This window comes from Elgaria multicarinata, chromosome 1 (genome assembly GCF_023053635.1).
Source record: "Elgaria multicarinata webbii isolate HBS135686 ecotype San Diego chromosome 1, rElgMul1.1.pri, whole genome shotgun sequence".
NCBI lineage: Eukaryota > Metazoa > Chordata > Lepidosauria > Squamata > Anguidae > Elgaria > Elgaria multicarinata.
The window spans coordinates 129,438,928-129,453,515 of NC_086171.1; the positions used below are offsets into that span (position 1 = coordinate 129,438,928).

The window sequence follows — 14,588 nt, forward strand, 5'->3', positions numbered from 1 at the left end:
CAATGTTGCATTAACAGGCATCTCCTAGTATGACAGGACATTCTCCCTCTTTTATCTCCCCGCAGCCCTCCACGCGGCCCCAAAATCTGTTCGGGGGGGCTTCTTAAGAATTTTGAGGGTGCACAAGGGGTGGGGAAATTCCCCCCTTCCCAGTTCTGCTGACAGAGCTGGTTCTGTCAGTGGAGCAACAGCAATGGATACAACCCATAGTTCGTCACCTGTAAAACAGAACTACAGACTACATATCTTGGAAGGGTTGGTTGGCGAAAGGGAATAAACATCGTGCAGTTGTGATACTAAACTTATTTACTTAAAAGTAAGTATTGCTAAAAGAAAATCAACCAACAAAAAGGCCTGCAGTTGATAAGCCTGGAAGATGCTTAGCTACGCCTCTCCCGGTTCATTGCGTGAGGACAAGATATTATTATTATTATTGTTATTAGCATTACCATTTTTATCTTGCTTTTCAGCCAAGTGTGGCTTATGTACAATCAGTAAAAACAAGCCAGTCCCTGCCCACAGGCTTTCATGTCCAAAAGGTATGGAACAAAGGGGGGGGGAGGAACAGGGAGGGAACAGAGAAAAACAAAATCCGGTGCCAGTTCTTAAAGATAAATAGTAGTAGTTGTAGCAACTACCTGAAAACAGTTCATGGAGAGGAGAAGTCTGATGGAGCTGCTCTTTCAGCTAGGGTGACCAGATACAAAAGAGGGCAGGGCTCCTGCAGCTTTAACTGTTGTGATGAAGAGGGGATTTCACCAGGTGCTGCATGCTTACAAATGACACCTGCTGAAATTCCTTTTTCTATACAACTGTTAAAGATACAGGAGCCCTGACCTCCTTTCCATATGGTCACCCTATTTCAGCAGAACTGATGGAATGGCCCTGATTCCCATTGCTTCTCCCTCTGCTGCAGCCTCACTAGTATGTAGGGATACTCTGAGATTTATGGGAATATGATGGTATAAGCAATTATGTTTTCCCCACTCCAGTCTAGAAAGGCCCCCAAAATATTTTGGTTCACACAGGACATACTATATGTCCCAAGTAGTTATATTGGGTATTAGCAAGAAAAGTTATAAAATCTCCTATGCAATTCAGCAACAATCAGTATTTTATTTCTATATAATATTGATTTTAGAAGAACTAATCCCCTTGTTTCGAAACAAAATGTTATCTAAAGTTGGATTAATCTTACTGACATATATAGGATGTAATATGTAGTACTTTACAGCGTAGTGAACATTAATGAAAAACTAACAGGAGGCACATACTGGTACTCTTCTGTTATTAACTGTACTCTTTGTTGATTCTGATGAGAACAATATGAGATTTTTGAAAATGTACTTTTTCAAAACACAAACAACAATAAAAGGAAGAGAAGCATTCAGAATTACCGCGTGATCCATAGATTCCAATTGAACTATCATTTACTAGGAAGTCAGGGGTGAAATGTATATATTTCCCCTTTTCTCCACACCCTCCATACTGTAATGTATATGGATCATGTCCATGTTTCCAGTAAGGAGGAGCAACAATGACATCTGCCTAAAAGCAAAGAAAAATGTTGTGAACCAGTTTGAATAAGTAGATTGATTAAATAATGGGGGAAAGGACATTGCAATCCCACCATTACTATTGTGTCATATACAGATTTCATAATAATATTCATTTTATTCCAGCAGGCTTGGTAAACAAGTTTGTTGGAAAATACACTAAGTATATTTTTAATGCAATAATAGCAATTTGAACCCTCTTTATTCACCTCTATTATCTAAAGGAAAAGGGAATTACTCAAACAGTGCAATTTAATGCATATCTACTCAAAAGTAAACCCTAATGAGTTCTCAAACTATTTCCTAATAAAGCTACCTACTAGGTACCTACTAGGTACAAGGCCGGCCTTGTACCTGTACCTGACACATGTTTATGAATGGTTCACACAACATGCTAAGCCGTAATGTTTAGCTCAAAACACTTAACCATCATAGTTTAGCATGTTGTCTGAACAGGGCCAATGTTTCTTACGCCCCCGCCCCCCGCACTCTGAGCCAAAAAGTCCCCTGGCTGTAGTATTTATTATTTATTTATTACATTTCTATACCGCCCAATAGCCGGAGCTCTCTGGGCAGTTCACAAAAATTAAAAACATTCAAAGTATAAAACAACAATATAAAACCATACTATAAAATACAATATAAAAGCTCAACCAGATAAGAACAGCAGCAATGCAAAATTACAAATTTAAAACACCAAGTTAAAATTTATTTATAGACTATTAAAATGCTGGGAGAAGAAAAAGGTCTTCACCTGGCGTCTAAAAGCATATAATGTAGGTGCCAAGCGAACCTCCTTAGGGAGCTCATTCCACAGCCGGGGTGCCACAGCAGAGAAGGCCCTCCTCCTGGTAACCACCTGCCTCACTTCCTTTGGCAGGGGCTCGCGGAGAAGGACCCCTGAGGATGACCTTAGGGTACATATGGGAGGAGGCGTTCCTTCAGATAGCCTGGCCCCAAGCCGTTTAGGGCTTTAAAAGTTAATACCAGCACTTTGAATCGGGCCTGGACCTGGACTGGCAGCCAATGAAGCTGGAAAAGGACTGGCGTGATGTGGTCTTGTCGGCCAGTCCCTGTTAGTAACCGTGCTGCCGTGTTTTGTACCAGTTGAAGTTTCTGGACTGTTTTCAAAGGCAGCCCCACGTATAACGCATTGCAGTAATCCAAACGAGAGGTTATCAGAGCATGGATAACTGTAGCTAGGCTATCTCTGTCCAGATAAGGGCACAGTTGGTATATCAACCTAAGCTGATAAAAGGTGCTCTTTGCCACTGAGTTCACCTGTGCCTCAAGCGACAGTTCTGGATCCAAGAGCACCCCCAAACTACGAACCCAATCCTTTAGGGGGAGTGCAACCCCGTCCAGGACAGGGCAAACATCACCTCGCCGGACAGATGAACCACCCGCTAACAGTACCTCCGTCTTGTCTGGATTGAGTTTCAGTTTATTAGCCCTCATCCAGTCCATTACCGTGCCCAGGCACTGTAGTCCATTAATCCCCCACTTCTACCCTCCCTTATCCCTAAACTCAGTCAACTTTTCAACTTTATTCTTACTTTTTATTGTACAATAAAATGCTGCAATATAATACATGCAACTCCAACACATGACACACAGTTTTAAGGAAAAACAAACAAACATTAAATTGTTAGATATATCTCACAGTAATCATTTACTAATCTTAACATCAATACATAATTCAGTGGTGTTAAATAAGTTATTAAAGGGTTCTTTAAATACATTAATATACCCCACACTGACACAAACATGTTCTTCATTTGAAATGCCCATTTTTGCATGATAAAAAACTCCCATACTTTAAAGAGCCATTTTTAAGGCTTTTATATGAGTTGCCTGGAATAACTCTCAATTTAATCTCAATTTTGCTGAATTAGGATTCTGAGCTTGTTGTTTTTCTTTGCAGGTTCATTTGTACGTTTAGGAGAGGAAAAATTCTTGATTATTTTTAAATTAATTTTGCCCATTGCTTTTGGTAATTTGCTGCAAGGGAAAAAGGATTCCCAACTTAATTTTTAAAATTATTATTGAAGATTTCTTTTGTATTCCTCCCACACAAACACACACACACACACACTCACAGTTGTTTTAATAAGATTTATAATTGAAAGGTTTTAAGGATGATAGTCTGATTTATTATATAATAAATACCCAAGTTACACTGGGCCAAGGGGTTCTAGGATTTGTCAAAAACTCTGTCACTGCGGCGAAACATGAGATACACTGTCGCCATGGCTGATATGCTAGTGGAACACTCTGCTGCTGAAGCTGTTCTGCTAGCAAAGATATGCTGGCAGAATAGCCCAACAGGGTGAAGTCACATTCAGCATTGTTACACCTTTCCTATACTCCTCTGGACTCGGGTGTACCCCTATTGAAGGTACATTAGATCAACTCCATGTTGCGATGACAGAGCATACGGCATGGTGTAACTTAGCACCTAGTCACAGTACACCACCATGAGTATTTAAACGCCTTGCAGGAAGTACGAATCTCAGATGTTAGAGGCCATCCCACTGGGGGTTCTGCAGGACCTGAACCTTGTTCCTCTGCCTGGCTCTTTTCCACCTGGCCTGGGAGGACAGGACCCCAACTGACTCCAGCTACAAAGGCTGCTTCTGCTGCTGAAGGCACCTAGAGAACATCAGGTTTGGCGGCTAGGTAACCTCTAGCTTTAGAGGAGAAAAATATTTTTTATTCCTATAGAAATTGTTTTGTATTTCACTTTTGTTAGTAGCAGATTATTTCATTTTGGTGTTTATTTACCCTGAAATGTTTAGCCTATTTGTATGATTATTTACATTTTGTTGTAATTTGTAGTTGTTAGTCATCTGGAAAAGTTGCTGTATTTTATGTATTTTTCTTGATGGTGCTGAAAGCCACCTTGAGCATCATTTTACGTTGGAAAAGTGGCACACAAATTAGATGATGCTGATGGTGATAGGATGTGTGGCATGTACTTTAACTCTATGACCTCAGAGCACAGACACTTAAAGCTCATGGAGGGGATCTCTGGTGATGGAAATACTATGGGAAAAGGGCACTTTGCACAGAACAGCCCTTCTCCAGAACGTGAATCTGAACACATTGCTAACACTTTTCCTAGAACCATTACAGCTTCCTTCCACAACCTGGTCCCCTCCAGATGTCTTGGACTATAGTTCCTATCTTCCCCAGACAACATAGTGGTACCTCACCTTGAGACTTCACACACAAATACCCAACACCCAAGCCCACTCCACTCCAACAACTGGATGTGTCAGGGTAGATACCCCACATAGGTAAGCAAGGAAAGAGGCAACTATGCTACAGAGTGTAAAGTATAACCTCTTTAACTTTCCTTCCCCATCTCTTTGCTATATGAATATGGTGTCTTGTCTCAACTGTAATTCTCTCACTAGTGTCTGCTGACAGGGTAATTGTTTCCTGAACCTGAATTCAAGCAGCTCCTTGTGACGAAATGATAAATTATGTTATTCTTTATATGTGGATATTTAAGTGTTTGGTTCAGGTTTGGATTTCAATTCTTTTATTTTCAGGAAATGGGAAGTGGGAGGGGGGAGTTAGAATGGTGAGCAGTGTGAATGGTATCCTCTGATTGGTTGGTTGATTTGAATGGAGAGGAGTAAGAAGACAGTTTGAATGTTGAGCAGTTAGTCAGGGTTAAGGAGTTAGTGAGGGTAGGAGTGAGTGAAGTTTAGTAGAAGCTTGTTTCCAGATAGTAAAGTGGGATTATAGGATTTGGAGGTGGTTAGTATTCCCTGGGAGGTTGAGGGAGGTAGATGTACGTGGATAAAGTAGAATAATCTTAAAGAGTCATTTAAAATCTTTTTCTATATGAATAAACTTTGTTATTATTTTGTTTAACAACCACATCTGCTCAGTCATTTGCATTACTTCAGGTAGACAATACATATGCAAACTCATACACAATATTTCCTCATTCTTTTAGAAAAGGGTGGTGGCAGCGAAAGAGAGGTTTGATAATAGTCATCATTGAGGTTGGTGATGCCACACTCCTCATTCACGTTCCACATAAATGAAAGCTTTCTAAATGAACAATTGGAAAATTGAGATATTGGCTTTAATTTTTTACCTTTGTGTATAGCTCTTGTTTTGGCTTCGCATAAGTGTTTGCTTTCCATGTTGCAGGTATTAAGATTTTGATACTCCCAAAATAGACTCTTCCGTGTGTAGCATTGAATAAATAAAAAGAAGCCTCAGTCATCATTTCCTAATAAGAGAATGTAATAACAGGAAAGTGTCTTAACAAGAATCAATAGGTCATGCAAATATGAGTGAATCTAGAAATCCCGTTTTCAGATTTCATCCCCATGAACTCAGGAGGTGGCCTTAGGTAAATTACTATAAGGCTGGTTCGTATGCAACAAGACAGAATCTTGAAGAAATCTGTCTTATCGGAAATGAACAAGAATGCTGGTACTTCTCTTCTCCTGCCACCAGGAGCAACTAAACAAGCCAGGAAATCTCCATCCATGGTTTAGCATTATGTCCAAACAGGGATCCCTGGCTTGTTGCTCTCCTAAGAAGCCCGAATCATAAGCAAGGGTTTGTTCAAAACAAATGAAATACTTTTGCTGGTCTGAAGAGAAGAAACATCACCTATCAGCCACTTTAAATTCAAATCCAATAGCATCTTATAGAATTTTGTGAAGCAGGAAGATGAACATCCACAATGTTTCAGTAGTGATGGAGGAGGCCCTTACAAGCCCTGCCTATCCATTGGTCACCTTCACATCTCTTACCAGAGAAAATAAATAGACAGGAAAAATTGTTCTGGCAATGTTGCTCTGAAGTTAACTGAGACGTATTCGTTCTAGCAAATTTGTCTCAGAAAAGGAACCCCAAGGTAGGATGTGAGTAGAGTGTAAGGTACTTTGTTTCCACCAGCCCCAAATCAGACATGGATTAAATTATTTTGCTTAAAATATTTATTAGGTGCTCTTCAGTCAAAGCTCTCAGAGTACCTTTTGGAATCAAGCAATAAAACGATATGGTAATGTAATACACAATAAAATGTCCCAGCAAGACAGCATAAAATACCAGCACAGGAATAACACTGCCTTCAAGAACCTCAAAGACCTGGGTAAACAGCAAGGTTTTCACTTGAAGCAGTAAAGAAAACAAGGACAGTGACAGGTGAACCTTCATGAGGAGGGAATTTCAAAGCTGAGGTACCATGACTTTCTGTCCGTCCGTCCCCCACACACAACTTCTTGGGGGAGTTTCAGATCACATGTGATCAGTCTTCAGGAGTACCTATCTCTTGGTCGTGCACACTAGTTCTATACATCAAGCAGCCAAGTACTGAGCCTGCTTTATAATAAATGTGAAGTGGAAACCCAATGAAGTGCTAAGATGCAAATCATGGAAGTAAATCTAACTGATTGCAGTACGGCAGGAACGCAGAGCCTCTTTCAGCCCGACAGCTGAATTCCATTTTTGATTAAGTTCTGAGGGGTTGCATTCCAGGGGTGAATGGGATCAACCCACCCACCCGCAAATACCAGTATATTCTAGCTTAAAGCTCTTACTGCCAGCAACTACACGTTATTGGAGTCGTTTCAATCCTTTAGATTAGAACAGGGAAACAGCACCAAAGCTAGGGAGAACACCAAACACTCAGTGGTTGGGGAGAAGTGGGCATGGCAGCCTGGGGAAATGCAGAGGGCCAGACGGAGAACCCAGGCAAACTGGATTTGGCCCCTGGGCCTAACTATCTGCATCCATCCAATAGGGCTTACTTCCAAATAAAAGTACTTAGGATCAAAACCTAAGGCTGCAGTCCTAAACATGCTTCTGAATTTATTTATTTATTTATTTATTTATTACATTTTTATACCGCCCAATAGCCGAAGCTCTCTTCGGCTATTGGGCGAAGCTTATCGCCCAATAGCCGAATCCTAAGGTGCTCCCCAACAAGGCTTTTTTCCTGTAACTGTCCTGCCTCATTCACAGAATTTTACAGGGAATCCAGATTTTGTGATCTTCTGTTGGCAACCATCCCATGTTTTCTCATTGCTTCTTCCATCTTTTTTCATTCCACAAAAAGTCCATTAAGGAGGGAAAGTTGGGATAGCTGTACACAATGCCTTTTGATTGGTAGCGTGAAGAGGAACGCTCTGTGTGGAAGCACCCTAAATTTCATTGAACTCAGATGAACTTACTTTGGGGTAAATATGCTTGGGCTTGCATTACATAGCTGCAATTCTATGTACACTCATTTGGGAGTAAGCCCCATTGAATACCATAAAATGTTCTTTGGAATAAACATACATAAGATTGGGCTGCAAGTCATGCTGGAGGCGTTGAACTGAGGACCGCTTCAGATAGCCAAAATCTTATAGCCCAAAGCAAAGGTTGCCAAATGTCATGCTGGTGCATGCCTGGAGGTGCCTCTACCTTTCCAAGCCCAACAATGGGAGCCAAGCTGTGGAAGAAACCTAAGGGGATTTCTATCCTACAGAATTCAACTGATTTGAACCCTGGAAAATTATTGTTCTGAGAAGGGAAGATATAGGGCATGTCTCCACCTAGGGAGGGATGGGGGAGTCTCTCACAATATGGTGATCGCAAGATCCTCTCCCTAGATTCACATGCAGTGTGCGATGTCCAGGGAGGAAGAAGGACATCATGGCCACCATTTTTGTAAAAAAACAAATTTGGAAACAGCAGGGCCAGTTGTGCAAGAACGAGGCCCCACTCCAACAAAAAGTAAGGAAGAAAACTTTCCCCCCGAAATTAGCTCCCAAACCTCCTCCCTGCCATCCCAGGGGTGGCTAAATTGCTGCCACCCACTCCTTGATGGGCACGGAGATGCACAGCGCAGCTCTGTGCCCATTTCTGGTGCCATGCTTACTCACAAGTAAGTGAGCACAAGGCAGGACAGGAGCCCACACCTCCCATGGTCTCGGGACAGCCCTGGGACTGTGGGGAAAATCGGGATAACTGGGGAACCAGTTATCCCAGGAGAATGGAGAGGTTGTCCCTGGTTGCTCCTGGGATTCCCTGTGTGTCATGTGGATGCACAGGGATGACCTAGGGACAACCCAGGGATAAAACCCAAGAAGGATTCTTTGGGACAAGTCATGACAAACTGATATAAAACTAATATAAATTTGTAGGCTGAATATAACCTAAGAGAGGGGGAAGGAGAGAGAAATAGAAATGATAATAAGCAGCTGCAGGCCTGGTGAAAGCAGGAAAAATGCCAATGAAGTTTTGCTCAGAATGGCTGAGGAATAACACATTCCTGAAACCGTTTGATGCTTATGAAAACATTGCCCATCATGCTGTATGATAACTAAAGAGAGACAATTGCGCAGACATTTTGCCAGAGAGTGCAATAGCACAAGGACTATCCTACCCATTTCATATCGCCACTTTGAAGAGGAGAACTTTTGCACACTTCACAGGCAGTTTTAGCAAAGTGTGATTCAATTCTTAAGCTGCCAATAGCTTGCCTGGGCAATTATAATTGCTTTCATAAGTTTCGGAACAATAGACATTGACTTAAATAGCCACAATTGGCTTCTTGTTTCTGCAGGTTCACATGTATACCTTCAGGCATTTCTAGGCCACTCCTTAAATCCACCGTCTTAATATCAATGTTCAAGCACCGCAGTACCAACATAGTGCACCTGTTTCTGCTATGAAACCCACAGAGATTATCAAACCAAGCTGGTCCTTTTTGTGAGTTTTTTGTATTAATTTCTAGTAATTATTTTGTCAAAGGGAACAAGTTTACTGTCATGATTGGGCCTACCCTTGACAGAACAAATTCTGTTCGCACAACAAAGACAAGAAAGTCACAATAAATTCTAGAAACCGATGTACAATGAAATTCTACACATCTTTGCTCCAAAGTCCCACCATCTCCAAAGGTGTTTTATTCCTTGGTAAGTAGGGTTGCAGCTACACAGAAATAAGTCACACTCTGTTCAGTGGGATTACGCCCATGTAAGTAAGAATAGGATTGTAGCCTTAATTCCCCTCCCCCCACACCTTCCTAGACACATTTGCTTGGATCCTTAGCATGCCCCGTCAGAGACAGCAATGACAGAGGAGATCCCCATAAAAGCAGAGGTTGGCAATTTGGAGATGGGGGTTGGGGTCCCATACAGCAGCCTTCCCCAACTTGATACCTTTTTCCTGGTTAACTTGACCATTGGCAGAGGCATTCCTAGCTACTGAAAAGAGTTGCGGTTCAGGCCCCTCGGACACAATGCAAATTTCAAAATAATTACTAGGGTTTAAATTTCAGAGGAGGCAAAGCCAGCCAAATCATTTCTCACCCAAGTCATGTCAAATAAAATAAATTCTTCAATTAATTTGCACCATGGCCCAGATCATCCCAACCCAATGGAAAAGGTTTTTTTCTAAGCTTAATTGACATGCAGGGGAAGATTTGGGGGAGGATGTTGCAGCATGTAGGAAGGGGAAATCCCCTGTGAAAATTGTGCCCTGCGTGGCAATCAAGCAGAGTGGGGGGACTTCCATTGGCATCAATATTCAGGGCTGTCTATAATACATCTGTTGCTGCTCCTGGTCATTGGCCATGCCAGACGGGAGCAATGGGAATGACAGTCCAACACATCTGGAGGGCAGCAGGTTAAGAAAAGCTGCCACATGGGTTATGTGGACATAGCTTTGCACTTCTCATTGGCAATAGCCACACCAGCAATCAGTTTCCCCAAGTGCAGATCATGGCTTCACTGAAAAGAAAGAACAGGGTTACAAGTCCCTGCCTGTCTGGGATCCAGGTCAGTGACTTAAGGGCAGAGGAGCACAAGCAGTGCAAAGAGATAGGATGCAGGAGTCAGGAGGAGGAAGTGGCACAGAAAACTGTAGGAGCTAGTTGAATACTTGACAGGAGACAACATGTAGGATGTAAAGTTGTTGGGTAGGTATACTGCATGGGGTTTCTAGCCTAGATCCAGAACATCTGGTAAATTCAGAAAGAGGTGCGATTTCATAATGTTTTGGAACCACTGCCATGAAGTGTGTAAGACATGGAGAAATTGGGTGGAACAGAAAGTTACAAAGGTCACAGAAGGTCACCAACAGAATTCCTGTTAGAAGGTGACTCCGCTGACAGGATGGGGGGTGTTCTACCGGTTCTGGATGGGATTGCACTCACCCTGAAGGAGCAGGTTTGTAGCTTGGGGGTTCTTTTAGATCCATCATTGTCACTTGAGGCTCAGGTGACCCCAGTGGCACGGAGTGCCTTCTACAAACTCCAGTTGGTGACCCAGCTACACCCCTATCTAGACAGGGATAACCTGGCTTCAGTTGTCCATGCTCTGGTAACCTCCAAGTTAGATTACTGCAATGCACACTACCAAGGGCTGCCTTTGAAGACGGTTCAGAAGCTGCAGCTCATGCAAAATGCAGCGGCCAGATTGATTTAGGGAACCAGAAGGTTCAACCATATAACACCTGCTATGGTCCGCTTGCACTGGCTGCCTGTATGTTTCTGAGCCCAATTCAAGGTGCTGGTTTTGACCTATAAAGCCTTACACGGCTTGGGACCACAATACCTGACGGAATGCCTCTCCCGACGTGAATATACCCGGTCACTACGTTCAACATCTAAGGTCCTCCTCTGGGTGCCTACTCCGAGAGAGGCTCAGAGTGTGGCAATGAGGGACAGGGCCTTTTTGGTGGTGGTCCCCAGACTATGGAATGATCTCCCTGACGAGGCTCGCCTGGCACCAACACTGCTATCTTTCCGGCGCCAGGTTAAGACTTTCCTCTTTGCCCAGGTATATGGCGGGGCAATCCAGACAAGACGGAGGTACTGTTAGCGAGTGGTTCATCTGTCCGGCGAGGTGATGTTTCCCCTGCCCTGGACGGGGTTGCACTCCCCCTAAATGATCGGGTCCATAGATTGGGGGTGCTCTTGGATCCAGGACTGTCACTTGAGGCACAGGTTAACTCAGTGGCAAAGAGCACTTTTTATCAGCTTAGGTTGATATACCAACTGCGCCCTTATCTGAACAGAGATAGCCTAGCTACAGTTATCCATGCTCTGATAACCTCTTGTTTAGATTACTGCAATGCGTTATACGTGGGGCTGCCTTTGAAAATGGTCCGGAAACTTCAACTGGTACAAAACAGGGCAGCATGTTTACTAACAGGGACTGGCCGACGAGACCACATCACGCCAGTCCTTTTCCAGCTTCATTGGCTGCCAGTCCAGGTCCGGGCCCAATTCAAAGTGTTGGTATTGATATTTAAAGCCCTAAACGGTTTGGGGCCAGGCTATTTGAAGGAACGCCTCCTCCCGTATGTACCTGCCCAGACCCTAAGGTTATCCTCAGGGGTCCTTCTCCGCGAGCCCCTGCCAAAGGAAGTGAGGCAGGTGGCTACCAGGAGGAGGGCATTCTCTGCTGTGGCACCCCAGCTGTGGAATGAGCTCCCTAAGGAGGTTCACTTGGCACCTACGTTATATGCTTTTAGATGCCAGGTATAATAAAAATACCTTTTTATTCTCCCAGCATTTTAATAGTCTATAAATAAATTTTAACTTGGTGTTTTAAATTTGTAATTTTGCATTGCTGCTGTTCTTATCTGGTTGAGCTTTTATATTGTATTTTATATTATGGTTTTATACTGTTGTTTTATACTTTGAATGTTTTTAATTTTTGTGAACCGCCTATACCGCTATTGGGCGGTATAGAAATGTAATTAATAATAAATAAATAAATCACCCACATGTTTAGTTTTTTAATGGTTTTTAATGCTTTATGTGTGTATGTTCTGTGTTTTAGAATTTTAAATTTTGTATACTCATTTTTATCTTAATTTTAGAATTGCTGTAAATTGCCCAGAGAGCCCTGGCTATGGGAGTGGTATATAAGTGCAATAAATAAATAAATAATAAATAAATAAATAAATAAATAAGAAACAGGCAATCCTGCCTAAATTCAGAATCAACCCTGTGTGTGTGCCTGGCTAAGCCAAGCCACATTTGTTTACTGTATATCATTTGGCAGGATAGGCTGAGAAAAAAGTCGAGTCAGTGGTAATGCACCCTGACACCTTTTATTAAAATATACTTTGCATATGTTTAAAACTGTTAGTTAACCTGGTGTTGAAAAAGATGAAGTTACATGACGACAAAGATTTTGTTGAAATGGGTTTGTGGGGGGAGGGACTTTTCAGAAAAACCTGTAAGGAATATAACATTAATTTCTTCAACCTCAGATGCTGCAGCCCTATTAAACCTAAATTGGGTTGGCACAGGCCAGTAGTTATTACTTATTATACAGTGCTATCAATGTGCATAGACCTTCAGAGCAGTATTTCCTAAACTGTGTGTCTCTACCCATTTCTCAGGTGGGACTCAGTGAACCCACCCAGTACCTCCAGCAGAAGGGACAGATGAAAGAAACTAGCAGTGTGGGGAAAGCAGGAGAGAAGAAACGGCAGGAAATTAGTAAGGATATTCTGACAGATATAAAATAAAAAGTCCTCCAGATGAACACTTTCTGCCTGAAATGCATCATGATACCTCCAAACCAGAGCCAACGAGCATCATCAGATGTGTGTTTTATAGCACGCTTGTTAATGTCCACTGATGGATGTTTGCGGGTCCTTTTGACAATGCCGTCTTTGAAGCAGGAGGCAAAGCGACGGTAGGAAAACACGATTTTCCCTCTGTCTGATGACGCTCCATGTCTGTATCTAACATCAGTGGAATTATGGAACTCCCTGCTACAAAGAAATCATTGTGGCAAAGAATGTAGCAATTTCCAAAGAAGGACTGCATATTAAGATTATATCAGTAATTGCCAGCTGATAATACCAAATTCCGCCTCTTTCTGATGCCATTTTGTGACTGGCTCCAGCGCTACGACATCACTTTGTAAATTGTGGGACTCCCATCATTTCCTGCTCTATCAAGGAGGTCCTGAGGGTAGAAAGGTTGAGTATGCCCTCCCCTCCCCACACACACCGTTTTGGAGAGTACAAGAGAATAGGTCCCTGCCCAGAAGACGACACAGTCTAAAAGTTGGGGAAACAGTGAGATGAAATACTATTGGGACGAGCCCCATATAAGACTGTATCATTTATACGTACACATATTACGTACGTATATACCAATTATGGACCAACCTATTACTAAAGTTCCCTAGGCGATTTACAGGGATTGAAATAAACTACTAACAAAATTGCAATATAACAAAATGCAATCAGTACAATGCAATAAGACCACAAATCACTACAAAACAGAGATGAAACGCTGAAAGTCGTCTAAAACGTAGGACTGAGGAACAAATCCCCACACATGTAACAAGAGATGCTTGAATTCACAACGAAGCCTCTTTTAGGAAAAGGCACGTTTCGGTGGCGCAAGTCCTGACAAAAAGATGCTGTTCCCCAGCTGGGCCTCTGGTCTCTTCTTACCTTAATGCTGGACACGATCTCGTGGTTTTCAGCCACGGAAGGGTTTACGGCCACCAGCAGCCCGTGGTACGCCTTGCCCTGGAGCGTCACGGCGGCGCCCCCTACAAGCAGCTGGAGGAATGCGAGGAGGCCCAGGCTCAACTGCCGCCGACGGCGGACGGCGGCAGCTGCAGCAACAGCCTCGGTGGCTTTTCTATTCATCTCGCAGATGCCACTTCGGAGGACTGCTGTGAGTGCTCGCTTTCACCTTGCAGCCGCCGCCCGCCCGCCAGTGTCCAACAGGTTTTGTTCGGCTACATGCAACAAACAGGAGGAAGAGCGGGCGGCGGTTGCTGATGTTTTTAATTGCAAAACAAGGCGGATCGTATTAAGAAATGTTTTAAAGCGTTTCTTAACTCCTGTTTGGCTTGGCAGATTGGAACTTGATCATTCTCTCTCTCTCTCCCTCCCTCTGCTATTGTGTCCTAGATCAGGATGTTTCCGGGGGAGAAAGATCCTTTCTAAGGGCACAATCCTATGCATGTTTAGACAGGGGGGGAAATCTTAAAACTCTCATGGCTGGCTTGGGAATGCTGGGAGTCG

General features: G+C 42.9%; 1 protein-coding gene across 1 annotated transcript in view; it reads right to left on the bottom strand.

The window, feature by feature from the left end:
* LOC134405460 (calcium-activated chloride channel regulator 2-like) overlaps positions 1–14,091 on the bottom strand; it is a 35,689-nt gene extending 21,598 nt beyond the window's left edge. Inside the window, exons 1-3 of the mRNA XM_063136707.1 lie at positions 14,007–14,091; positions 5,671–5,808; positions 1,398–1,548 (exon numbers count right to left, since the gene is read on the bottom strand). Coding sequence (XP_062992777.1) covers positions 1,398–1,548; positions 5,671–5,805 — 286 coding nt within the window. The 5' untranslated portion in view covers positions 5,806–5,808; positions 14,007–14,091. The remainder of the gene's footprint in view (positions 1–1,397; positions 1,549–5,670; positions 5,809–14,006) is intronic.
* Between the last annotated feature and the right edge of the window lie 497 nt (positions 14,092–14,588).